General features: G+C 37.5%; 2 protein-coding genes across 3 annotated transcripts in view; both read right to left on the bottom strand.

The window, feature by feature from the left end:
* LOC144642038 (intermembrane lipid transfer protein VPS13A-like) overlaps nucleotides 1–26,281 on the bottom strand; it is a 99,389-nt gene extending 73,108 nt beyond the window's left edge. Inside the window, exons 1-17 of the mRNA XM_078501039.1 lie at nucleotides 26,064–26,281; nucleotides 25,897–25,940; nucleotides 20,946–20,988; nucleotides 18,626–18,721; nucleotides 18,066–18,176; nucleotides 17,704–17,774; nucleotides 17,424–17,462; nucleotides 16,559–16,618; nucleotides 16,100–16,159; nucleotides 14,984–15,064; nucleotides 13,342–13,408; nucleotides 3,275–3,348; nucleotides 2,449–2,609; nucleotides 2,240–2,326; nucleotides 1,129–1,213; nucleotides 865–927; nucleotides 10–124 (exon numbers count right to left, since the gene is read on the bottom strand). Of these exons, the coding sequence (XP_078357165.1) occupies nucleotides 10–124; nucleotides 865–927; nucleotides 1,129–1,213; nucleotides 2,240–2,326; nucleotides 2,449–2,609; nucleotides 3,275–3,348; nucleotides 13,342–13,408; nucleotides 14,984–15,064; nucleotides 16,100–16,159; nucleotides 16,559–16,618; nucleotides 17,424–17,462; nucleotides 17,704–17,774; nucleotides 18,066–18,176; nucleotides 18,626–18,721; nucleotides 20,946–20,988; nucleotides 25,897–25,940; nucleotides 26,064–26,163 (1,357 nt within the window). The 5' untranslated portion in view covers nucleotides 26,164–26,281. The remainder of the gene's footprint in view (nucleotides 1–9; nucleotides 125–864; nucleotides 928–1,128; nucleotides 1,214–2,239; nucleotides 2,327–2,448; nucleotides 2,610–3,274; nucleotides 3,349–13,341; nucleotides 13,409–14,983; nucleotides 15,065–16,099; nucleotides 16,160–16,558; nucleotides 16,619–17,423; nucleotides 17,463–17,703; nucleotides 17,775–18,065; nucleotides 18,177–18,625; nucleotides 18,722–20,945; nucleotides 20,989–25,896; nucleotides 25,941–26,063) is intronic.
* Nucleotides 4,081–7,095, bottom strand: LOC144643554 (uncharacterized). 2 transcript variants are annotated; one of them, XM_078502868.1, is made up of 3 exons: nucleotides 6,966–7,095; nucleotides 5,273–6,202; nucleotides 4,081–5,099 (listed from the first exon to the last, which is right to left on the bottom strand). In XM_078502868.1, exon 2 carries the CDS (start codon nucleotides 6,080–6,082, stop codon nucleotides 5,291–5,293), a length of 792 nt encoding a protein of 263 aa, XP_078358994.1. In that variant the 5' UTR covers nucleotides 6,083–6,202; nucleotides 6,966–7,095; the 3' UTR covers nucleotides 4,081–5,099; nucleotides 5,273–5,290. The 2 variants fall into 2 exon arrangements, with proteins under 2 accessions (XP_078358994.1, XP_078358985.1); XM_078502859.1 differs by lacking the exon at nucleotides 4,081–5,099 and having other exon boundaries at nucleotides 5,257–6,202.
* Nucleotides 26,282–26,520: the final 239 nt, after the last annotated feature.

Here is a 26,520-nt window from a genome sequence, read left to right as displayed (position 1 = left end):
AAGCCTGACCTGATTGTTCCTCTTCCTTCTTGCTCTTTTTGCTGGAGCCCCAGAATCCTGAAAACCAACCACCACTTTTCTTCTCTTCCGCTTTCTTCTTCTTTTTTCTCAAGGCTGCAGCTTCCTAGAGGGAAATGAGATTGAGGTTTCATGAGTATTGTCAGAACAAACAACACGCATTGCATTTCCATAGAAAACTTGTTGAGGTGTTGTGATGACACTTCATGTATATGTACAGTATCCTTCACAATGCAAAAAAAAAAAATAGTAAACAGGATATTTTGCAAGAGTAAAACATATTTCAGAGGAAACATTGATTCAGTGTAAATATAGATGTAAATCGTGTGCCTCTTTCAAAAATAAATGTTCATAAATATTATTGCATCCTGCAGCGCTTCTAGCTAGTGCTTCTTTCTTTTCCTCTTAGGCACTCTGACATGACTAACTAAACTTCGAGACCTTGAGTCTGACTGTTGATACTGCATCCAGTCAGCTAGAGAACGACATTTTATTTTATCCTGGCATCTCTCTGAGCCCCAGGAGTGCAGCACAGAACACTCGGCAAAGAGTAGAACACATCGTTGACCTTCCTGTAATCCACACAGAATCGCATAGATCCACTGGGTTCCAGGTGCTGCTCTGTGGACCCTGTCTATCATATCTATCATAAAAGAAGCACGCACATTTGCACACTAGAACAATTTTATCCCTGATTGAGTGGGGTTTGCATAGAATTAACAGCCATCACCCTTACATTTGGTTGTTTGGGTTTGATACTTGCCTTAATAGAACACCATTTAACTAAGCTTATAGATTGTCAGGTAAGGTCTAGAGGACAAAATTAATGTGCACATTTACACAAACCTCATAAGCAGCCTGGCGTCGGCAAATTGTGATATTCAAAACATCCAGCTTGCTTTCAAGTCCCTAAAGAGATCAGGATGCTCAAAATATTAAAAATGCCACAGGCATACATGAAGCCACATAATGTAATAACCAGTAAATGCTGAGGTTCGAAAGAAAAACATGCAGCCACATATTTTAATAACCAATAAATGCTGAGATTCAAATTAAAAAAAAAAAAAACAATAAATGATCAAAACTGACACCAAAGTAAGAAGTGGATACCTCTAGCTCCTTAACTAAAGAATCCAAAGGTTTGTCTTGAAGCAACTTCTTCTTATACAAATCCTTGTACTGCTTACAAAGGGCTCTGTAGAAAGTGGCAAGATTCAATTCAGTAGTCATCATTATAACTTTTGTAGATTAAAGCTGATCTTTAAATCACCAAGTACTCTTTTACTACCTTAACCCATTGACTCCTGGAGATTTTCCAAAAACGCATTTTTTAGATGTTTTTGACTTCTTAAGGCCTATTACAAGCTAGCATAGCTTCAAATCACTCAAAACGGCCCTTGAACGCAAAATGCATCCTTCTTTTTCACCAGAATCACGTTTAACAACTTTTTTAGCTCATGCATGCGCACAATCAAAGTTTTTCGTTTTTTTTTTCGCTTCTCCTTTTTTCTCTTCTTCCTTTCTTTTTGCTGCAGTATTTGGCCTTCTACCAGGCTTCTTTCTAGTAGCAGAGTTTCCGTGAAAGCGCAAACGAGGCAAGAACTACTTACCATGGACAAGCAAAGGCTGGAAAGGGGACATTTTCCTCCGAGTTTTTCACTAAATTTTGAAGCGTTTTGGTGCATATTTCAAGCTCCATCAATCTAATCACACTGGTTTAGGTATCATTGGAAAGGTCTTGTTCTGCTTCACAATTTAAGAATAGATGTTGCCTTTTTGGGTGAAAGTTGATGACGTCACAAGCGGGACAAATGCCTGGATCCTTTACGGCCGGTTTAGGCCGGTTCAGGAGTCAATGGGTTGATAATCACTTCTATTCCAATATGCACCCATGCATCCAATAAGTGCCCCCATAGCAAAAGTAACAGTTACATTCAAGACATTGATATCTAATGGACTGATAAGACAAGTGAACTATGTGTTGCTTTCTTAGAATTAAATATCAAACATACTGAAGAAGTTAGTTGCTAAAAGTAAATAAGCACCCAACATCAATACAGGATCTACATGTACATACAAATGTGCTTTCCAACCTCCAACTAGTTTTTAAGGTTTTATACAATGTGCTTTGTAGACTCTGACTAGTATTTAGGGTTCAAAGAAGGAATACGACTGTATTGATTTTTTCTAATTAAATTTAAGTTTCCATGTGTTTACTTGCCTGTGTTCCTTCATATGAGTCCATGACCAATTTCTTAATCTCCTTCTTACATCTTCCTCAAGTATACTTGTGATTGCATAATTCCACCTATTTCAGGAGGAAAGCATTTATAAGAATGATGTTTAAGACTTTGCATCACTTGCTATTTACTTTGTATAATTATTGTCTAAGTGCATGAGTCAAGAGTGAAAGAAGTGAGATGTAGTTACCACTGAGTGGCATGCCCATGAAGAGGGACATTTGGTTTGTATTTTCTGAACATGGAATTTGTGGCCATTCTTTCAAAGGACTCCAGCAACTTCATCACATCATGATACTGCTGTCTCATCAAAACAAGGGAGATCTCTTGCAGGACAAGGCTTAGGAAAATCTGAATAGTAAAACACACATTATATGTGGTTATGTTGAAGGAGAAACTGGTGTCGCCAAATTCTTTACTTGTCTTTTATAATATTGGATTTGTTGGATATGCACATCCAGACAGTACATGGTAATTGACATTTGACCTAGTTCCTGCACACTGTGTTTTTTTATGTATATACCGTATTTACTCAAATAAGCACCACGGTGCTTATTACATGTTTTTCGCCTCTAGTGCCACGCTTACTCGTGGGCAGCGCTTATTTAAGGGCAGCACTTAATTAAAAATCAGACCCTACAAATGAATACTTTAATCTATAATAAACATATACTTTACTTTAATCTATTCTCAAACAATTTTTCATTTTCCTTGAGAGTTTGAGATAGTGAGATTCAACTGTACCTACATTAACACTCACAGTGTAAAGATGAGCATTCACAAAAATAATGCATTATTATTATTATTAATGGGTGGTGGTGTGAGATCATACACATGGACGGATAGCGGCTGCCATAGGCGCCTTATATGCTGATGTCCGATCTCATCCCAAAATTCTAATTGTGAAGCGCATTGAGCTTTGTAAATGCGCTATATAAGCACCTATATCATTCATTCATTTCATACTTGGCAAGACCCATTCCATTCTTTATAACAATACACAGAGATTCCCTTACCTTTGGAATACTTAAATCAGAGCCAGGCTTAATATTCATCTTAACTTTTGTGGTGGCTGAGATAGGCTGCAGAACTAAATCATAGACAAAACATAACAGGTCACCTTGTTTATGAAATGGACTAAATAAATAAAATAATTGAACAATTAATAATAATATTTCCAAGAAACAAATAAGTATTCCATGACATAAACAAAAAAGTGATCCCATTAACAGATGACATGTTGAGGCTTAAGAACACTTCTTTGAGAAAGTGAATCAAACTTGGAAATAAATTATTGAAACACCCCTTCATTTTTGGTGTGTAGGTAGGTTACCTTCGGGGATGAACAAAAACGAGCATATTTTGATTGATAGATCTATTGTTGCCATGGCAACCGCAGTTGGTCACGCAAGCTTCAGGTTCATGTTTTGAGCTACGAAATCACTCTCAAAATATAAAAATATATGAGTCTAGTTCTCTAATAAGTGTGAACCAATTCAAACGAAATCCCAGCACAAAGTAGAGTCATTCTTCTAGTTTATAAAAATTATCGTAAAATTATTTTGCGATTTATGAACAAGGAAAAAACTGTCGCTTTATCATTGTGTCTGTCGGCCATTTTGACAAGTGGGAAAATCAAGCACGACCAATTTCGCAATTTCTCGCAAAGTGCTCAATTTCTTGAAACCAAATTAGAAGCAGAATTAAAACGGTTATTGTAGTTTCTAAATATTATAAAATATTTTGGGGGAAAGTTATATTTTCGCCATGGACGTTCAATACATACAAGGCAAATTACAAAAAGTTGCAAGATTGGCCATTTTGAGGGCCGCACTATTTCGCCTAAAATGGCGCAATAAAGATGAAGTCAACATTAAAATATTTTCTTTCACCTGGTATTTTACTTAAATGTGATTAATACGGTTTTGGGATCGCGAATTTGGTAAAAACTAAATTAAAACAAAAGCCTACCTGGCAAGTTTTGGCAATTTCTTCAGGACGACTTGTCTCGAATTGTCGTGCGGGTTTCGCCTCCGCTCCCTCCATGTTCTTGACCAAATTGAGCACAGAAACTAGTAGAAAGGCCAAATCTAATAGTTTGGCACATCAACATCCATTTGTCTGCGTTCCAGACCGCAAATTATGTTGCATTAATCCGCATGACTCGATAAACAACAGCTGGCCGCCATGCAAAAACACATCCGTGATGAATGTTTGTGATTTCTGCCGTCGATTACCAAATCTGTTAAGCACAGTCCACCGAAAAAGCTAGATAAATCACTGTACTTAGCAAATGTATTATCTGAGAACAACAAAGAGTGATACTTTTGGCTGAAATCGAGCAGCGCGAGCTCGATTGCTGAAATGTTGTCTAAACCAACACACCGGAACTAAAGGAGATGCGACTGCTGACCGGATGTAACGCAATACAAATGGTGTTGCGCCGGATGTAAGTGTGTTTAAGATATCTCGTGGTTCTTTTGGCTATTTTTACAGCGACAAAATAACAACGAAGATATAATTGCCAGATACAATCGTACCACAGAAGTTGAACCTTTATTTTACTGACGATGAGTGTCATGACTGCCATCTGCATTTCAGACGCAGCACAAGAGTAAACACAGTGGTGCTAGATCGGTCAGAAACTAGCATATTTCTTAACGACGTCCTTGTTCTCGTTAAAGGCTACGCCGTTTTTGTTATTAGCTGAATCTTAAACAACAACAACAGTTAAAAAACCTCGTCTTTTCTGGGTCGTCTCCAAAATAATGTGCAGGATTATTTTTATACTGATAAACTAATTACAGACTGGAAAAGGCGTCGCATTCTTTAAAACTACGACTGCCCCTTATAGCTGCAATACCAGAAGTTGTTAAGGTATTTACTTTAACTACACTATGATGTTACCAGAGGTCAGATAAGACTCGTTGATTACTATACTCTATTGCCTGAAAGTTACATCCTTCACAGCGACACGTATCTATAGTGATCCGCGGTGGGGGGAATGATTAAACTAAATGCTAGAATATTCACTATGTTCTATGCAAATTACATGGCCATGTGGATACGAAACTGAAAAGTGCGTCGACGTACGGCTCTTTCTTTCGGCCCCCAGACACGCCCTGAACGCCGTGCTTACGGCATATGCTTTTCAGATTTGGCAGTGTAAGCTTTGCACGGAGTTGATCTTTGTTCATGGAACACAAGACCATCTTCTTGTAGATTAAACAGCTTTCCACTTCGGACACAGCTTGCTCTTCTACTTCCATTGCTGCTAACGAAGCAGAAATTTCTTCAGCAACCTGATGAATAATCTCTGCTCTTTCTTCATTCTCTAGCTCTGCCTCTGGGACACTCTTTCTCTTGGCAGCCATACGCGAGAAGTATGAGGTAATCTGTTGTGGAGTTAAGAATTCGTCAACGGCAAATAATCGTTTTCCATCCTCTCCACGAGCTCGCCTCATCTGCCTAGCAACATCTTCACCGCTGCTCTTTTTCCCTGTTTGTTCCCCAAGGTCGAACTTGGCATCCAGAAACTTCTTCTGCTTCTCGCTGAAGCGCCCTTTCTTTGCACTGGACTTGAGGGCCCAACCCATTTGGCATTTGTCTGAAACACAAAAAGTGGCCTCAGCGCCATTCACTGGTAGGCTTTGTTGCTTTCTAGTTTGCCCCTCTTGGAGATGTTTAGCGTAGCTAATCTTGGCCTGATCTTGAAGAGTTATCCTTTCGAGAGATCTTGTGTGTACACCAAACTCACAGTGACGCTCCAATGCTGAATACCTAATGAACGTCTTTGTACAGCTTTGCTCAGGACATGTGAACATTCTGGTCGTCTGACATTTCTCAGCTCCCTCGCTGCTCAGGCTTGCACTTCCTTCAGATAAATCAGAGTCACTCAGATCACCATCGGCCGCGTCACTGCTGCTATCATCAACACACACGGGCTGTATACGGAGAAATGGAAATAATAATAATAATAATAATAATTACAAATTTGTTGTGCGCAAATTCCATACATAAATGTTCAAATGCGCATTACAAAAAATGAACGTTACACGCTAGAAGTTAAAATTACAGCTTAAAAACTAAAATTCTTAAAAAACTAAGTTATAGGTTAAAAATTACAAGCGTTTAAGTACAATTTATACCTAACTAAAATCTAAAATTCTAAGAAATTACAATTCTATTCGGATTTTAATAAAAACGCTTTAGAAAACAAATATGTTTTAAGTTTGCCTTTAAAATCGGTAACAGTGTTCACAGATCTGATGGCTAAAGGAAGAGCATTCCAAAGTTTTGGGGCAGCATATGTAAAGGAGCGATCACCCAGTGTTACCTTGGATAACGGCTTCGGATAACTAAGGAGAAGGCTGTCATTAGAGCTTCTAAGGTCATACCGTGAAGTTGATTTGATACTAATTAATGAATCTATATAGGTAGGTGCCAAACCCTTAAGAGCCTTAAATGTAATTAAAAGAGTTTATTATTACTCGTCGTCCAACTCAGAGTAAATTTCATGATGTCATTTCGTGATTTTATTTAATACTTTTTATTTTATTTTAAATTTTTTAATTAGCAGGACCCCGTTGATAACAGTACGCATGTACTGAAGGGTTATCCTGGATAAACATTCGCTTATTATTATTATTATTATTATTATTATTATTATTATTGATTACCGGTATTGCATTGTTATGCTGTTTTTACCTTTTGAACTCTTTGAAAAACCTCTACGAAGTCAACATGACCAATGCTCTCAGTTTCTTTCCCAAGCCAGGCGAAGTCAGTGTGACCTGGAACTATTCAAAGGTCTACATTAATCGTAAGTCCTCGAGGGGGAGAGGTGGGAGTGTAAGGGGGGGGGGGGGCACAAATATATCAAATATGATACGATATCACTGACAGGTATGGAAAAATATCTAATTAATAGTCGGTCACTTGAAAAATGACGATATAAATTTAAAAAAAACCCTCCATATGATTATAATTCTATTATTATCATTATTATTTCAACAATGAATACCTGATTCAAACGAACTCCATGGGAAGAACTTGCCAGGTCCTAAATCATAAGCACGGAAAGCTGTAAATCCATCACTAGTGAAATTAAAATTGTTGAGTTTACTGATGCCGTCCAACTTGTAGCTTTTTGCGCTCTTCTGCACATCCATAACAGTGACACGGACACCTGGGACGCCTCCTCTAGATTCTATGGCTTGTTTGAGTTCGCCAACATTCGTGACCGATCCACCTTCATTAACGAAGCTCTTGATATGCGCCTTTATTTGGGCCGCCTTTCTATCACATGAGCCCTTTCCGCCTTGCGGGTCACTAAAATCTACATGACTGATTTGAATGCCACTTCTTTTCGACAAGGTATCCACTGACAGTATGATTTCTGCCGAATGATAACATCCGGCGTTGGCTTGGCGGAAAAACGAGCTGACAATCTCCGGGTGTTGCTTCTTTAACAACCGAAGCACATGGTCCATGATTAAGACCACCGCAGTGGAATCTTGAAGACCAGATTGAAAAATGTGTATAAACGTCTGGGATTCAAGCTTACCACTAACTTTCCTAAGACACACAGATACATGCCAAGACATCCCGCGCTTGCCAAAGAAATTGCTCTGGGCTTCGCGGTACTGAACAGGAATGAACTTCATCGCAAAGTCTTGCACAATCAGGACACATGTCGGGTCCAGAAATTCCAGCACTTCCAGTCGGGCACGATCTTGGTTTATGCTTCTGAGCTGGTGAGCTTTCCATGCTGCTATGGCCTCGCTAGCTTTCTGGACAAGGAAGACCGTCTCATCTTTATCGTCTTCACTTTCAAAATAAGCTACATCCACTTCGGATTTGACATCTTCAATAACCTAGAAAAAAGACCATGTCTAAAAATCAATTAAAGTTATAAATAAATAACTAATGCTATTTTTGTTAACTTTTGTTGGATGTTATAATTATGATAGGAATAAGAATAATTGTAATATGAATAATAATAACGACGACGACGACGACGATGATGATGATGATGATACAAACTTCGTAAGTATAGTTAACTGTTCTTAACAAAATAGATTTTAATGCTAAACACAAGGTGATTCCACTGAATTGCATTGCACTAATCCTTGCTGCGCATAAGTTCTCGCGTCACTTAGCGCGCGTCCGAGCGCACGCACACAGATCAGCACTACGAGATTTCCTTAAGGCTAAGCTTTATAGGAAAATATATGGCAGTTTTCTTCTAAACGAGCACGGTGACTCCCATTTTTTTAAATTTACATGTCATATGGTTGAAATATTGGTCAAGTATTTTGTTCTGAAATAGCAAATGAGAATAAACGCACCTTATTCAACTGTGAGCACCTGTCGCAGTTTTGGTTGTGCTCGTGATTACATCGATCTTGATAATGGCAGTCTTTCCCATCACTCAGTGCAAACTTGATGCAGTGATCTGCAACGGAGCATTCTGTTGACACGTGCACCTGGAAAATCCGAACGTTGGGATGTTACCACACAAGAAAGAAAGTACTGTATAGAAATACACGGAATACACTCTACCTTATAATCTCCTTTTAAGTACTGCTTTGCTTCCGTCAGTGATTCTTTCAGTTGAGTCCCTTTTTCATTTGTCATGCCGGTTTGCGACAGCTTGTCAACAATTACCCTCAGATCATCAAAGGCCTTTGTTCCTTCTGCTAGATAATTGTCCAGGCCTTGCATACACTTTCTTACAGAAGCACCGCAGCTCTCAGAGATCACTTTGAGCAAGGTGCTTTTCCCAAGTGGCTTGAATCCCGTCTCCTGGCAGAAATGAAGGTACTGATCTACTAGACGAGATGGAATCAATAGCCTGATCACGTTAGGAATTTCCATACTTTCACCAGACGTTAGCCGCAGAGTTCTCCTTCCAAACGGCAAGTCTTGAATTACATTTTGACCGGTGATAAATTCAATAAAGTGCTCGACTTGACCTGGATCAATCCGCTGTCTCAGTATCGTATTCTTTTTTCCAATTTGTGATGCAAGTGCCTCTGCTCCGTACTGGATTCCATGACGGCGAGCCTCAGTGAAACGTCTTCGAGAAAGATCTGGTATCAGCTTCTGTAGATCGTTAAATGAGAGCTTATCCGCTATGACGCTTAGGATGTTTTTTCGCGTACTGGAATGAGTGGCCTGCTTGTAACTTTCTATGAGTGCGGACAACAGTGATGATTCTGCTCTGGGTTCGTTGTATCGATCATTGATGCCTGGCGACGCCTTTAAAGCACTCCATAACAACCCTGCATCATTAGGCGCAATTACTTCGAGCACACTGCTTACGACATCTTCCATCTTCGATATGTAATACTTTTGAGTTTTGGGTGTGGCCTCTACCCATCCTACATGGAGAGTCCTGGTTATCGGGCTGTGGCCCTCTATAGTCAGTAGCTTGTTTACAGCTTTTAGTTTCTCTAAACTTCTTTGTCGACTATTGCCGAAAAGGACTTCATCGTCACTATCATCACTAGCATCATCTTCTATGCCAGCCATACTCCAGGAAAGATCGAGCTTCTTGGGTGTGGTAGATAGTGCACTGACTGCGTGAAGTCTCTGAATGCAGGCGGTTTTACTTGGGCGGTCAACGGGACTCTAAAAAACGGAAATGTCCAAACGTTTAGATAAATATGCAAGCCCTTTGAAAGCTTACGATTTGAATTATTTTTATAAAATCTAGCAATTGTGTATTGCAATCCCTGCATTTTAATTGGTTAACAGGCAATGGTATATGAGCTCATACACCATTGACCACAAATGTGGTAGCCGATGCGTGTAAACAAAAACAGCTAGGGAGCTAAAATATTGCAATTCTTTGGGTGTTTTTGATAAAACAATTATTCCACTCGCGTTTGTTGGATATGAGATCGTTGTAGCCAACTCGGCGCTACGCGCCTTGTTGGCTATCTACCATCTCACATCCAACGCGCGCTCGTGGAATAATTGTTAAGTATATACTCACTGGTAATTACCTGTTGAAGTTCTGGCTGTTTGCATGCGGCAAGAAGCCTCCTGCACTCTCTACAGACAGCTGCAACATATAACAGAAAAAATGCAACTCAAAAAAATCGTCTTTAACACTTTAGTATAAGTGATTCTTTCCACATTTTTAAATGTACTTCTAGGTCCTAATCTACGAGAATTACGTTTTATTACTCTTCCACACTAAGGGTTTGTTAAAGAGGGTAGAAAGCATTCCACAAATGCTATATTTTGTGCAGTTCCTAGACCTCAAAGAAGCTTTCGTTTTTCTCCTCAAGGCCGTAACGGCTATAATTACTTGACCGTAAACCGCCGGATATATACGAATGTACCCGCAAACCAACACTCACACTTCCCTGCATGTGTTACGTTCCCTCGATCGAGGGTGGGGGTGGGGTGTGTGTGTGTGTGTGTGTGTGTGGGGGAAGGGGGGGTCTTTACTCGGAAGAAGCACCTGTACGAACGAACGAACAAATGCGGAATTAATAAATCTATGAATGAGCAAAGCAAACAACGACGGACGAACGAACGAATGAATCAAAGAATGAATAGCAAAACGAACGAACGAAATAGTGAATAAACAAAATGTAAATGAAAGAGTTGGGAATGAATCAAATTGCAAAGAATAAACGAGGGAATAAAAGAACGAACGAACCAACGAACGAAACAGCGAATAAAAAAAAGTAATCGAAGGTGATAACCCTCATAAAACAAAGTTAATTAATTTAATTTAATTTTGGTTGTCTCTGTTATCATACCAGATCCTACGGGAATTAGCTTTCCTGTCGTCTCCATGATGTATATGGATTGCTGTTTGACCAGACCACGGTCCCCTATTACTGCACTTTTGTGGTTCGCCAGTTCAGGTGGTACTTGACAATATTTACCTCGGCCTCTCCAGTAAATTCCTAAGCGATCTCTGTGGTATTGACAAATTATAAGCTTCCCTGCATCGTTTTGATTAACATCAAAAAATCCTAGTAAAAAAAGTGTCCGCGGATGTTGAGTGCCTTGATGTTAACAGACTTAGAAAAAGCACAACACGCAGTGTGAAAATGCAAATAGGAATAAATAGCTAATAATAGATTAGGCCAAATGTTTTATTTACTTACCAGCACGGCAAAGAATCAGATCCATCTCGTCGCGTATTTCGTCTCTAATTTTACCAAGTCCGTATGTTTGCACGTGCCTGGATATATCCTTGTTACATTCGCTTAGTGTTGCATTCTTTCCAGTGCACGCACAAACCTCCTCTTTGTGACTTGAAAACGAACATCTCTCGGCCATGTTTACTGTTTCGACGTGACCAGTTTATTTACCTCACTTTCCAATATGCAAATTTTCTTTTCAGAACAAGTTGATAAATATACTTCCGGTCAGATACTCCCCCATCAAAGAGAAAAAAGGGAAAAGCACCAAATACGTGTAACAATTACTTAATAAAAGTATCGACGTAGAGAATAAAAATATTTTTTTAGAAGCAGAGGTGGCTCGACAAGTTTACTGCGTTTTTTACTAATTGGCAGACGGTGATTAAATATTCCAACTTCGTTATTTCTGATGTGTACCCTTGCGCCCAGATATGTGACAGATCGGAACATGCACTAAATTAAATCACTCATGTCGAACAACAAATAAGCAAGTAAATAAAAATCCAGAAACAATTCAAAGGTTGTGCAACATTTAAGTGTATTTATGAGGTTACGGTTAAAGTCATCAAACCAAACAGAACATAAAACAGAAAACCGAAAGTTACATTTTGAAAGTATATCCGGTCAGCAGTCTTGCTACTCTCATTTCCGGTGTACAATTCCTTGTCAACAACAAGTCCTTCGCTTCACTATCAACGCGTACCTTTCGATTTAAGCAAAGCATGTTCGACTGGATTATTCCCAGGCACGTATTTACCGAGTACTGTTACCACGAAGCGTTTATTTAACTCTCTGGATGGACAGTATAATGAATTTTGGTACTCGGCTGGCGATATAAACCAGGGAAGTGTGAAATGGCGAACTCTTGTTTATCAAGCATGCCGATTATAATGTATATCATCAGTTGTGGTCTAAAAGCAGGGAAAATGGATTTTAATGTGGCAAACTGTTAGATGTGGCCTTTTGCTGGTAGCTGTGCCTAATTTGGTCAAGAAAATGGAGGGAGCGGAGGCGAAACACTCGCGACAAGTCGTCCTGAAGAAATTTCCAAAACTTGCAAGGTAGGCTTTTGTATTAATTTAGATTTCACCAATTTCGCAAGCCCAAAACCGTATTAGTCATATTTAAGTAAAATACCAGGTGAAAGAAAATATTTTAAAGTCGACTTCATTTTTATTGCGCCATTTTAGGCGAAATAGTTCGGCACTCAAAATGGCCAATCTTACAACTTTTTGTAATTTGTCTTGTATGTATTAAACGCCCATGGCAAAAATACAACATTCCCCAAAAATATTTTATGATATTTAGAAACTACAATAACCGTTTTAATTCTGCTGTTAATTTGGTTTCAAGAAATTGAGCACTTTGCGAGAAATTGCGAAATTGGTCGTGCTTGGTTTTCCCACTTGTCAAAATGGCCGACAGACACTATGATAAAGTGACAGTTTTTTCCTTGTTCATAAATCGCAACATAATTTCACGATAATTTTTATAAACTAGAAGAATGACTCTACTTTGTGCTGGGATTTCGTTTGAATTGGTTCACACTTATTAGAGAACTAGACTCATATATTTTCATATTTTGAGAGTGAAATTCTAACTCAAAACATGAACCTGAGGCTTGCGTGACTAAGTGCGGTTACCATGGTTACCATAGATCTGTCAATCAAAATATGCTCGTTTTTGTTCATCCCCGAAGGTAACCTACCTACACACCAAAAATGAAGGGGTGTTTCAATAATTCATTTCCAAGTTTGATTCACTTTCTCAAATAAGTGTTCTTAATACTGAAATGACTCTTGAAAATAATTAAAAATGTTATTTTTCAATTTCAGGATACATAAATTGGACATATTAATGCTTTGCATATGAAGAACAATTAATAAAAAATAATTTACTGATGAACTCACTATATTTATAATCAGGTGGTGAGTAATATTGTGCTGTTCTGATGGCTATTCCTCCCTTGGCTTGATTCTGTGAAGTTGTAAAATAAAGCAGTGTCAACAAAAAGATTATTATAGAGCCCAAAACTCAGGCTGAATCTTAAGTTTGAAGGAACCTGGCTGCACTAAAAAAATTAACTTTGTAAGGTAGACACAATATTATTACTGGTGTCCCAGTAGTTTACATTTTGGCCCTTGAATAAACAAACAAACAAATATTGTTTATAAACAGAAACTTGTTGATATGATATGATATGATGATAATATGGGTGCTTATATAGCGCATTTACAAAGCTCGTGATCAATGCGCTTCACAATAATAATAATAACAATTATATTTAATACTTATATTGCGCTTTTTCTATAAAAATATTCAAAAGCGCATTACAATAATTATTAAACTAAATAAATTATTAAAAACGTTACACAGTAAAAAAAAAAAAAAAATTAAAATTGAATTTAAAATTACAATATTTACATATTAAAATTTCCAGAGTAATAGTGAAAGGTAGTAAATAGTAAAATTTAAGAATCACAATATTAAATCAAATGAATGACAAATCTAACTAACAATTAGAATCTATGGGATGAGACCGGACTTCAGCATATAAGGCGCCATGTGTATGATCTCACCCCACCACCCAACCCATGGAATAGAACAGACCACAACACCAGGAACTTGTTTAAACATCCCAACTGGTGGGAGGTTGCGCAGTTGGCTATTTACATTAGTAAGCTTGGATGATTGCATTCAGGACCTCTGAACACAAATCCATCCAGCAGCATGGAGCAAGATTTGAATGCAGGACCTCCAGAATACATGTCAAGCTACCTAACCACTATGCCATGCCACCTCCACACATAACGTAATTCAATGTAGCGCCCTCCTTCCAATACGTGCCCCCTTCCAAATAAGCACCCCCTTTGAATGTGTTTTTGACAATGAACGCCCCTACATGTATGTCAATAAGCACCCCCATTCTAATAAGCGCCCCTATTCTAATAACACCCCTATTGTGGATAACTGTCCCTACTGAAGTCATTGACATCAAATAGATAAACTCATGAACATTCACTGTACCGTACAGGTATATATTTACTGCTAAGATGATCAATTCTTTTAAAAGTAACTGAACTTTCAACAATTTGTTACTGTTACAGTTTCTGTTATTGTTAGTTATTTTAATATTTATTTAAGTTTTGTTTTGAACATTAGGTTTTTTCTCAAAAAATTAAATAAGCGCCTGTCTCAAATAAGCACCATCCCTTGTGGTGCCAAAAGTAAATAAGCCCCCCAGGCACTAAATCAAATCATAACGGTTGTTGCTTGCCAGATGACAAACAACAGAAACCTATTAGAAATGATAATGACTAACAGTGGCAAAAACTCTAGAAAAGGAAAAATTATAGCACACAGATATGGACAAATAAATGCTGCATCACCATTATAACATGTATTTTTGGTACCTTTGCAATTGGCAAGAATGACTGTGCAAAAATAATAATAATAATAATAATAATAATAATAATAATAAATAATAATAATAATAATAACAATCAATAATACTGTGCAATAAGAAACAAGAAACAAGACAAGCTTCATTACCACCCAGTCCTCTTGTGATGGCAGTTTACCAATGTCATCTTTTGTATTCCAGTACAGGGCAAGACTGTCAAGTTTGACAAGCTTACAAGCAAGAAAAGGAAGAAAATAATGTGTTAATACAGAACTGACAGAACTTATTTCCATGACTGAATAGGTTGTGGAATTATAATTAGCTTAGGTAGCTTGTGGTTAGCGTTTTTATTAGGAGTAGGGATTTCAGCCTCGCATGCCTCGCTGTCTTGCTTTGCATTCCTTCCTGCCTTGCACATTAATTTGCAAGACTCATGTCAAGCAGGTACATGTAGCCATCTAGTTATTATTATAAATTATCTGATTCACCACATTAGAAACAAAAAGAAATATAGGGTCAGTCTCATCTTGCAATTACTTATAAGGCCGTTACAAGCAAAAGATAAGAAGCTGTATGAGTATATATTAAAACGGTGGATAGTGCTTTTGGCATGCACTGATTGGCTACTCAAACTCTGAATATCCTTTGCTTTTCACCTCCAAGCAACACGCACAAGAAAATTGAAATCTTTGAAGGGGAAAAACTAGTAAAAAGTCATTCTTTTGGGCTCTATTATCTCACTATTTTAGTATATACTAATTAACTAAAACAACTATTTACCTCAGTGTCAGTGGCTAATGGTATATATTTACCGAGCTGCGAAGCAGCGAGGTAAATATCTACCCCTATAGCCACCTCCACTTCTGTTCCCACAGGTGACTGAGAGATGACACTTGTTCCAGATTAATTTTGTTCTTGTTCTAAAGTTGCAAATTACAATGTCAGTCGGGGGACCAAGTGCCAGTTGATGGCGACATCACTTCTCCGAGAAGTGACTGAGCCTGCGGTTTTCGTCGCAGAAGTTGCTAAGCAACATGACGTATTTGCACGCGCGATTGCTTTCGGTGTACTCGTGAGCGCTCGCGCAAGTTTTTGATTGGATGAAATAATTCGGAAATTCTTCAAGTGTTTCAACGAAGATGTGCCAAAACTGGCACCTATTCCCCCGACTGATGTGCAGCGCTCATACAAATTTGAGTAAAATCCACTTAGGACCCTCTTGTATCATTCCTTTCTGTGCACACACACACACAATGATTTCTCACCTTGTGTACAAGTGTCACACTTGTACCAACAATAGAGGGAATCCACTTTTCATCTGTAGACTGAAATGGGAAATTATATTATAGTTCATACGCTATGCAGGAATGACACATTATTACCTTTCGTCTCAAAAATCAAGTCAGACTATTCCATATTCCAAGTTTTCTAACTTTTTACTTTCTTTTTTTATTTAGACTCATTAAAAGCAGAATGAGTGAAATCAAACACTGAAAGTTCAATTCACTGATAGATTTCACTGTTCAAACACCTGAGAAGTTTTTGTAGGAACTTCACCAAAATTCTTTCAATCAGACCTTACAGTTATGTGACTTCTCAAAATACTTTTTTTTAAGTCAGGTAAAACTGTATGGACAACTAGACAAGTGACTTGCAAACTTGTTTACCTTAAAGTTTTCAAAATCATTTCTTTTCGCATTCGGCACAAACCTGTGTACACTTACCTGTGCAGATAAATTCTCTAAAGTAACACCAATAGAAAATGGGGCTGAAGGGTTGGTAACCTGGAAAAGAAAAAAAAATGAATGAAGTTCTGTGAAACCTGCTAAGTGGAATCATGCTCCCAGAGAACCAGAGAAGTACCTTTTTGTGTAAAATCAAAAGTCTACAGAGGGCCAAACCCATTATATCCAGTCACTAAAAGGCAAACATACTTGCCTTTTATTATTGGTAAGGTTCTTGAAGGGACATGGTCAGCGTTCACGTTTTGAAAAAAGTCCACCTTAACCCGAAATCAAAATACGCGTAGAGAACCTTCAGAAATCTGCTTCAATCTTCTCAGTGTTTTTTTTTTTCTTCTAAATTTTCCCATTTAGTGAAACACTGAGAAGATTGAAGCAGATTTCTGATGGCTCGTTTTGAAAAAAGTCCACAGTGGTCTTTTTTCAAAACGTGAAAACTAGTGTCCACGTCAGCGCGGTAAGAACGCTGACCATGTCCCTTTAAAGACTGACCAGTTGCTAAGCTTTCACTCTTAGCAAAAGAAACATGTATGAAACAAAAAAGTTCCATGGAAAAGTTATAGCAACTGGTGAAATATATAATTAAAAATAACCCAAGAACATGATGCTTATTTTGGTCATTATTCACAAGTTCGAGCCAGAACATTATTTTTACGAGGTTACACTGCCAGCACGCAACTGCTGGTACCCACTTTCAAGTATATACATCAGTGTACCATAAGGAGAGGGGTTACAATGATCTCTTGACATCTGGATCTTGAACATAGCTCGTCACACCTTCAGTCCAACAACATTATGCTTCCACACATGTAGAACATAGAAAACTAGTAAATCTAAATAAACTTACAGAATCTTCATAACGTATGTGAATGTTGCGAACAGAGATCTGTGAAATAACAAGAGAAAAGTGGCTAATAAGTAAACAACAAGTAACACCTTTCAAACTGAGTATAGCTGGGAAATAAAGAAGTGTATTCTGCCTTTATTGCCATTTTACACAAGATTGCAATTTAAAAAAACTTCTCACAAAATTTAATGGCAGAAATGAAGTGAAGAAAAACCCTCATATCACACAGAACAAGCTGTATGTTGATACTGCAATGCAATTTATGTGCAGTATAACTAACCTGAAGGTTTTTGACAATCTGCATGGCTAACTTCTCTACAAAACCGTCAGACTTGTCATCTTTTTGTGGTGCTGAAAAAAACAAGCAGGTGATTCATAGTATAAGTAATAGTTAGGATAAAACTACATGTATGTACATTGTATACAAACTAGCTACGGTTACATGTACCAGTATCAACTGTAGCCATGATGAGAGATACATTACATTAAGGTTCACAAAAAAGATTGTTGGTTACAGCAGAAATTTTTTTTTTTAATATTTGGATCTCTGTATTGTAACATGTAGCAAACAATATAAAAAGTGCATGTGTATCAACAATACTCAATGTACTGTATTCATGCAGTGACAGAATAAGAACCTACCATTCTTTTTCTTCTCCTCCTCCAGTTGCCTGGCTAGCTCCACTGCATCCAACTGCCGCTGCTTCTTCTCCTGTTTGGCTTTCTCTTCTTTCTCTGCATTGTATTTAACATCTGATGATGAAATAACAAAAAAACATAAATTGCAAATTAATAATTATGGTTGTTGGCATTACAGTTATCTGTAGTCAATTTAGCATGTACAGGTAGCCTACATGTATGCCCAATAGGTTACATTATTTTGTTACATTCACAAGTCCAGTGTTCATACAATTGTACCTTACATTCAACAAAATAATCTGTTAAACAAAGAGCAGAGCCGACAACCTCTCAAACATTTGAGCAGTTTTGCTCAGAATGGATTTTTTTTCCTCCAAGGTCTTACTTTTTAGGCAAACACATTTACATGTACATGAAAAATGTTTAGTCTCCCCAAGAACTAAACACAGTGACACTGCCCAGTGTTGAAACCCAGGCTACTCAATTCTAGGTCCAACACAGTACAACCAATAGGCCACTGCACCTCCCTTGCATGCACGCATTGCAGACCAAACAACACTTACCAGTATTTGGTCTTACAAGTAAATACAGTCCTTCAACTTCAGCAACAACTGGTTCTGAATACAGATTTTTCCATGGTATCTTAAGCACCAGCTTGCCTGCAGTGACAACAAAAGTCATCACACATTGTGTCATTAACAATTATTTTTGTCTATTGTTAGAGTAAAGCCTTGTACATGTAAGTCAGTAACCAGTGGCTCATATGAGAACGTAAATAATGTTCCTGATGAAGCATGAATGGATGGGATGCTAGTACATCACTGGTTACTCCCAAGCAACATTTTCAGTTCAGCCTGATAATTTACTAGTACTCCTTTACATTGTATATTATATTGTGTCTTTGGTTTCAAATTTTTCAAACCACTTTTGATGTTGATTTTTTTTTTTTTTCATTCTCTCATATTCATATCATTAACTGAAACAAAGCAAAATAAAAATCAAACTGGTTTGAAACATTTTAAACCAAAGATAAATTTCATTCACAACATATACTCCTGGGTGGAGCAGGTCACTGCAAGACATTGCATCTGACTCCCAGGGGGGGGGGGTACTCCGGCTTGTAAATGACGGCCCGGATGATCGAATGGAGGCAAAACTCAGGACCCAAAAAAATCCCAAAGCCTTCCGACATTACCCAAAAAAATTCCCTGGACCAAAAATAACCCCCCAAAAAATCCCTTGTCAAATTACCCCTAAATTACCAGGAGCAGCAATAACATAACACAAAGAACGCTTGTTTTGTTTATTCATCACAAGGCACCCAAAACAATCCCCTATCTAAATCAAGTCACCCAAAAAAATACTTGCCAAATTTTCCAACCCAAAAAAATCCCGGAATCGAAACAATCAACCCCGTCATTAACAAGCCGGAGTACCCCCCTGGGATCTGACTACTGTTGCAATTTATCAGACAAAGGCAAATTGTCAGTCATTGTCCAATGACCAACTGTCATAGTGCAGTTCTGGAAATGGGCTGAGAAAATTAAAGCAATATTTTTTATGTGTATATTATTAATATTATTTTTATTACAAAATATTGTGGTCTTTATTATGCAGACATGCTCAACAAGGATTAAGTGAGTTATTACAATATTCCAGTTCTAAATCAAGATGGGTTTTACTTTGTATCAGATTTACTCCATATGTACTCATGTTTCTCCTTCATGTTTCTCCTTCACTGATGAATTATATATATAATTATATTTAGTATAATTTCCAGAGGTGAATTCAATTCTGATTGGTCAAGAAGCTTGGACTATGGCACCATATTCACTGCGCTAGGCGGCGAATATAGAATCTCAAGGTTTGGCTACTAAGCCATGCCACATTTGCTATCAACGCTAGTGAACATGGTGACATTTGCTTAATGAAAATTTCTCTCTTTTAAAAGAAATCACTCCAAATCCTGGATCTTTGAAACGTTAGGAATCTTGCAAATTATCTACCACGGCTTTTGGACCTAAAATGTTTTCAAGAGATGATTTCAAGGCATTAGAATAAATCGTAAACATGGTGGTTTTGATCGCACCGACACGGCCATGTACTCAGTCAGATCGATTGGCAAAACAGTCATTATTTAGTTCTCTTCTCACTGGAGCTAGTAATTTAATAATAATATAATAATAATTATAATGGTTTATTAACAGTATATCCATACTACATGGCTCTTCACCTGTTAATACTAACTAAATATAAAAAAATTACAATTTGATATAGAAGACAATTAAAGAAAAAATTCCTATAGCTAAAATAAAAAAATTACAATTTGATATAAAAGACAAAAAGAAAAATTCCTAAAACTAAAAACTTACAATTAATATAAAAAGACAAAAATTTTGAGAGGAATCACAAAATTGCTCAGAAGTCACCAATGATTAAACAAAGGTACCATATATCTCTCTCTTTTGTGGTGTTTGTTTTGTTCCGATTTTTTGCTAAAGCTTGAGTGTAAATTACAATTTCAAATGATGGATTAAACTGGTTTACACGTATGCAAGCGAGCACTTGTGTTTGTTGTTTTCATGTTTTTTATTGTGATATTGCAGTTTTTATATTTACCTCTGAAATTATATTAAACCAATTATTCGCCTCAGGCTCAGTGATTATTGTTGAATAATCACTTCACCTTCAGCGAAAAATTGTTAAATATTTCATCATCATCATCATCATTATTATTATTAATAGGAAAAAAGTAACTGATACAAGTTATCTTAAGATTTTTTACCAACCTAATAAAATGTAGATGTAGATAGGCCATATTCAAGTATAGAAGCATTAATGGATGATACCAATTTCTATACTGTTTAAATATTAATTTCTTACCCAAATGACCACGCAGAACCTTAACTGGTAAATCTAGATCATCCTGCAAACAGAACATGCATGTACCCATTAAAAAATGCTGAAAATAATTTTTAAGTCTCCTACAGTAAGGATCGTGTAGTTGCGATTTACATGTGGATCGATCTATTTATGGTCTGATGTCTAAAAGTACAGGGGGATTTTAATTGTCTCTAATTACATGTATGACAATGAAACAGATGTTATTTTATTATAAGACAAAGAAAAATAAAAACTGCATGAAAAATAAAAAAAATAATAAACTAAAATAATATGCATTATTAACCATTATTATATGGCTACACTAGTACGCGCGCTCTGATTGGCTGCTGAGCGGGCATTATTTTCTTGTAATGACCGGGCATTATGAAAATTTTTCTCGGCTCGGCGGTTTTTTGAGTTGTGAGTAAAAGCTACTAGCGCAATTGCGAGAACGACAATAAATACCGACAAAATGTAACTATCTTTTCAACAGCTGAAAGAAAAATATTAGCATGCAGATACTTCTTTAGTATGAGCGACGAAGAGAGCCACAGAGAGCGAGAGCGAGTTTCACCTTGGTGTTTTTTAGATATTTCAGTTTAGAATAGCGCTAAAAGGCCATATAATAAATAACTTATTAACCTCGTCCGTTCGGTCATTACAGGGGAATCTCAGACCTCGGCGTTGATGTATTGACCTCGCTATCGCTCGGTCAATACATCAAGGCCTCGGTCTGAGATTCCCCTGTAATGACCTCACTCTTGGTTAATAAGTAGTATTTAATTCATATCTAATATTTAAATTGAGATGAATTGCTCTGATTCTCCTTGACACATTCCACTTTTCAAACTAAAAAGGGCGCATTTTATCAGTAACATTTTATCAACTATGTACTTCTCACTACTACTCATTTTTTTGTGGTTACCAAGGTAACCATAATGCTACTATCTGTGTAAGTAAATGTAAGTAAGACTTTCCGAAGCACGAAGTAAGAACGAGAGCATACCGAGACGGCACAAGGATTTGTCAAGTTCTCCAGGTAGCTTTTTACGATTACAATACTATTGTTTAGAAGGATATATGAGTTATGGTGATGAATTGTTAGGATTTAGTTAAATATAAGGATTCTGAATAAAAAAAAAACCTCTTTCACAATCATTATGGCGCTTTCGAACTGTCCACGATCGAGAATCGACTGCTTTGATGAGCCGCTGGCCGAACGTAGTTGAAACATGATGCTTGGCACGTGCATATGGAAGAACGTAGTTAGAATATGATGATTGCCACATGCATATGGCCGAACGTAGTTGAAACATGATGCTTGGCACGTGCATATGGGCGAACGTAGTTAGAATATGACGATTGCCACGTCCATGTGGCCGAATGTAGTTGGAACATGATTCTTCGCACGTGGATATTGCTTCGAAGTAATATTTTCCGAAGAACGAAGGAAGAACGAAAGCATACCTGAAACGGCATGAGGATTTACCTAATAACTTCTGGCCATAAAACTCTTTCCCGTACTGCCCTTTAAATATCATTTCTTCAGGAAGGATGGCTAAACAAATTACCAAAAATTTATTCTTCGTCCGATCGCCACAAATTTTGGTAGAATGCGTGTCAAGGTTATTACCCAATCCCCCCGCAAATTTGAATTTGGCCTACACGACAAGAAGGCAGTAATAATAGAATGTCTATTGATCTTGATCGTCAACTGCGAAATACAACCGATGAATCGATCGAAATCGAGGTAAGAGTTGTGTACTACGTACAGTACGAACGCAGATGGTCTGAAATGCAGCACTTGAGATGTTATTTATATTTATATTGCTTGGAATCAATGTCTGAATTTATCTCTGAGTGTAAGGAGATCGTTATATTTTGCAGAAAAGGGTCAACCCGTTGCTTTTAATATGTTTTCCCCCTTATTAGGACCAGAGGTAAACCAAAAACACATTTCAGTAGACCCGCCAACATCAATATCGGTTATTTGTTTTGCAAGAAAGCCTACGACAACTACGTTCACCAAAAATATCTCAGAAAATCTTTAACAATTTTTTGTCGATCTGATTTCTTGTAAAATAATTGAATGCAGGAGTGGGGGGGGGGGTGGACTACTTTTATCATTACTACATTATGAACATTCCAGACCCATTTTAGCTATTCACTATTTCCTCAGTTCGACTGTAAATATTGGTAACCACATGACCTCTTAGAGGGCTGTTATTTATCTTTTGCTTTCAACATATGACCTTCCTGGAAACAATGCTAGTACCGGTAAATGGGATCTTGTCACATTTTTTATCACTGTTTAAACTAAGTACAAATGTACCTCTGTTCCTTTCCACAGAACAGAACAGCCCATCCCATTCCAAAGGCATGTTAGGCATTTGTTACTTAGTAGTTAGGTAGTAAAACCCTGAACTTGAGATGTTGTTCAAATTGTATATGCCTAGCTTAATAGAATTACCGGTAAGGTCAACTTTGCAATGATTTGGAGGGATGGCAAATATTGCAATCATAAAACAACTTAAAACTTAGGACCTGATTACATGATTCCGGAATGAATTTCATTCTGAACGAGTTTATTCCATCCCCATATACAGTATTTCTCTGTATCTGTTTACATGATACCAAGACGAAAGTCAAGCCATTCCGGAATGAGTGCATTCTAGTTTTCATTCCGGTATGAGATTCTCATTCTGGAGTGACATTTCATTCTGGTATCATGTAACCACAGAACAAATTTCGTTCTGAGATGAAATTGCATCTAATGAAATCACATACCAAGGACACAGTTTAAATTCAGAGTGAAAAAAATGTTAATCGCATTTATTGTTTAGCCCAAAGAAGCAGCTCTATGGTCAAATTGCTTGTTAAATTGCAGTTATGGCCATTAATGGGCACAATACCATGGCTGCATGAACCATGCGCTATCTTGTATTGATCTTGTCCAAAACATGCGCCACCTTGTTTTGATCTCATGTGTAATCCACGCAAATGAAAATGCCTTAGGTTGAGCTGGTCAACTCTGCCATGTGAATGCAGAACGAACTTCATTCCGGAACCAAACTCGTTCCAGAATCATGCAAACAGGCCCTTAGGATTCCTTCAAATCTGAATATGAAATTATCATAGTTTACTCAGCAAATTATCATGAGAAGAGTGCACCATATAAACCTGTTACCAAAACATTAAAATAATACCGTCGCTTGCATCTAAGCGTGAACACTTGCCGACGAAACATGATCTAATTGGGTATCAAACGTGGTATGATTGGTCATCAAACATTGAAGTTTAGCAGACCGTAACGGCAACTTTCGCGCTCAAAATGCTCACCATAAACACTGGATACAGGCGAAACTTTACACCAGAAGTGATTCAAGTGAACCTGCAAATGCATATCTACAGAAATCAGGATCAATTTGTCGGAAGAAGTCTTCATATCCAATCTTTCCGCCATTTCGCAACCGCAATGTGTTGAACTTTCGACATGAAAGTTGCCGTTACGGTCTGTCAAACTTCAACGTTTGATGACGAATCATGCCATGTTTAATACCCAATTAGATCATGTTTCGACGGCGAGTGTTCACGCTTAGATGCAAGCGACGGTACATCATAAAACAGCTTCTGAAAAGCTTTACTGTTGTCTGCTGCACCAATTAAACTAGCAAAACCAAACTGCCCTAATGCAAATTTTATTCTTCACACTTAGCACAACTTAATTGGAATGATGCCTGATCCAAGCCTAAGGCACGAAGAAGAGAATTGTTCTTTCTGACAAAATAACCTTCCAAATCAAAGTCCATGGAGTATGAACATGTATGTTTTGCTGAGTAGTCCCCCATTAAGACTTGACTGTGTTGTTTCAGGAAATAATTCCATACCTCTTCCACGGAAAGCTTTTTGGTTAGAAACACCTACTACCGGGCCCATCCCCACCCCACCTCTCTGGAAATTGCAGTTTCACTTTACATTTTCCTTTAAAAAGTTTTGGTTTTTGACACCACCCCTCCCCTCCCAACCCACAAGAAATTTCTAACAGCCTTCTGTGGGTTGGCTTAATTTCTGGAACCACACATTATCAATAAAGCACAGATCTCTCGCCATGGAGATCTAAATAAGTGCCAGCAATATGAAAGCTAATAGCTTACGAGCATAATAAAATACAGCTGTTTTTATTGATGATTACACGACAATCAATTTCAAACAAGAGTATAAATGCTCCTTCTACATAAAAGAAAAATATATTAATAAAACTTAATTTAACTATTTAACATATTTCTAAACCAACACTTATTGCATTAGAATAGGTATTAAATATATTCCCCTCCTGACCAGTTATTTATTAGCGCCATTTTATAATTTGCATTTTATTTTTTTTCTATTTGGGTGAAGTGATTTAAGCTTTTAACGCCAGACAACGCTCAAGAAAAAATAAAATGCAAATTAAAATGGCTCAGCGAAAATTTATAGCTGAAATTCCCAGAAATTCCCGTAAAATATAAGCTTAAATACCAAGTAGAGCTTTCGTAATCACTCGAGGTAAAATAACAGGTTATTTGCACACAGAGCTATTAAACAAGTGAGAATGAACAGGTAGCCTAATATGTGTCAACTTTCTTCAATCGGTTGCAAAAGCAACGTATATTTTGCTTTAATTTAACAATAAGGTTATTATTTAATTTCTTGGAATAATCTAGCACACGATCGTGTTGGAGTGTGGCAGACATGCCTTATCAAGCACAAAACGTGTGGGTTTATATAACAGTGGAACCCACAAACTGACATAATTTGTCTAGACAATTCCAAACGATAGTCAAATCCTTTCGGATTTCTGGCAGCGTGGTTATTCTGTGCAGTGGCTTCTACAACTTTTAATATTAACCGGAAACCACAGACTCCACTAAAACACACCAGACTGCAACTATAAACGGAAAAATATACTTACTAAGGCGCTCTCCTTTAGAATCAAATTTTCCAGTTGAGCGTCTCCTGCAAACGTAAACACACCATTGTTTTAGACAATAAGACACACAGAAGTTTAAATAAAAAATTCAAGCACGATTACAGAACTGAAAGAACTTGCAAACAGCACTGTATGAACTTGTGACCCACCTCCCCAAATCCCAAGCCGCAACTGCGAGGTATCAAGATTCTCCAAGTACTGCCCGGCGTATTTGTTCAGAAGCTCGACCACGTACGACTCAAACACCATGATTGTTAGGCGAAGTAATTGATTTTCAATCCAAAAGGGAATCTAATCAGGTATTAATTTGGTGTTACACAGTTAGGAGCCATTGCTTTCTGTTCAAAACAAAAAGATGCGAGGGACTCGCGAGGGACCGATGAGAGTCATGCGACTCGAACTTGAGCCCGCGGTTTAGCATGACGTCATCATCTTTCCCGCCACGTATATTAAACGCGCCACATTTGTAATTTTTTGTAGGCCGTTCTAATTTTTCGGGCAAAAACATAAATCAATCGAAAATTATCGATTCGATTCGGCCAGCTAGAAAATACAGCTTTCCATATACGCACAGTTTTCTATATGCCTTAATTCAGACTCTATAGT

Source organism: Oculina patagonica, chromosome 1 (genome assembly GCF_052425735.1).
Source record: "Oculina patagonica isolate OP01 chromosome 1, crgOcupat, whole genome shotgun sequence".
Lineage (NCBI taxonomy): Eukaryota > Metazoa > Cnidaria > Anthozoa > Scleractinia > Oculinidae > Oculina > Oculina patagonica.
This window is presented reverse-complemented; position numbering and strand designations above follow the sequence as displayed.

Bases quoted from the DNA above. Each gene is read 5' to 3' on its own strand.
- LOC144643554 (XM_078502868.1), bottom strand. From the start codon at position 6,082: ATGTTCACATGTCCTGAGCAAAGCTGTACAAAGACGTTCATTAGGTAT.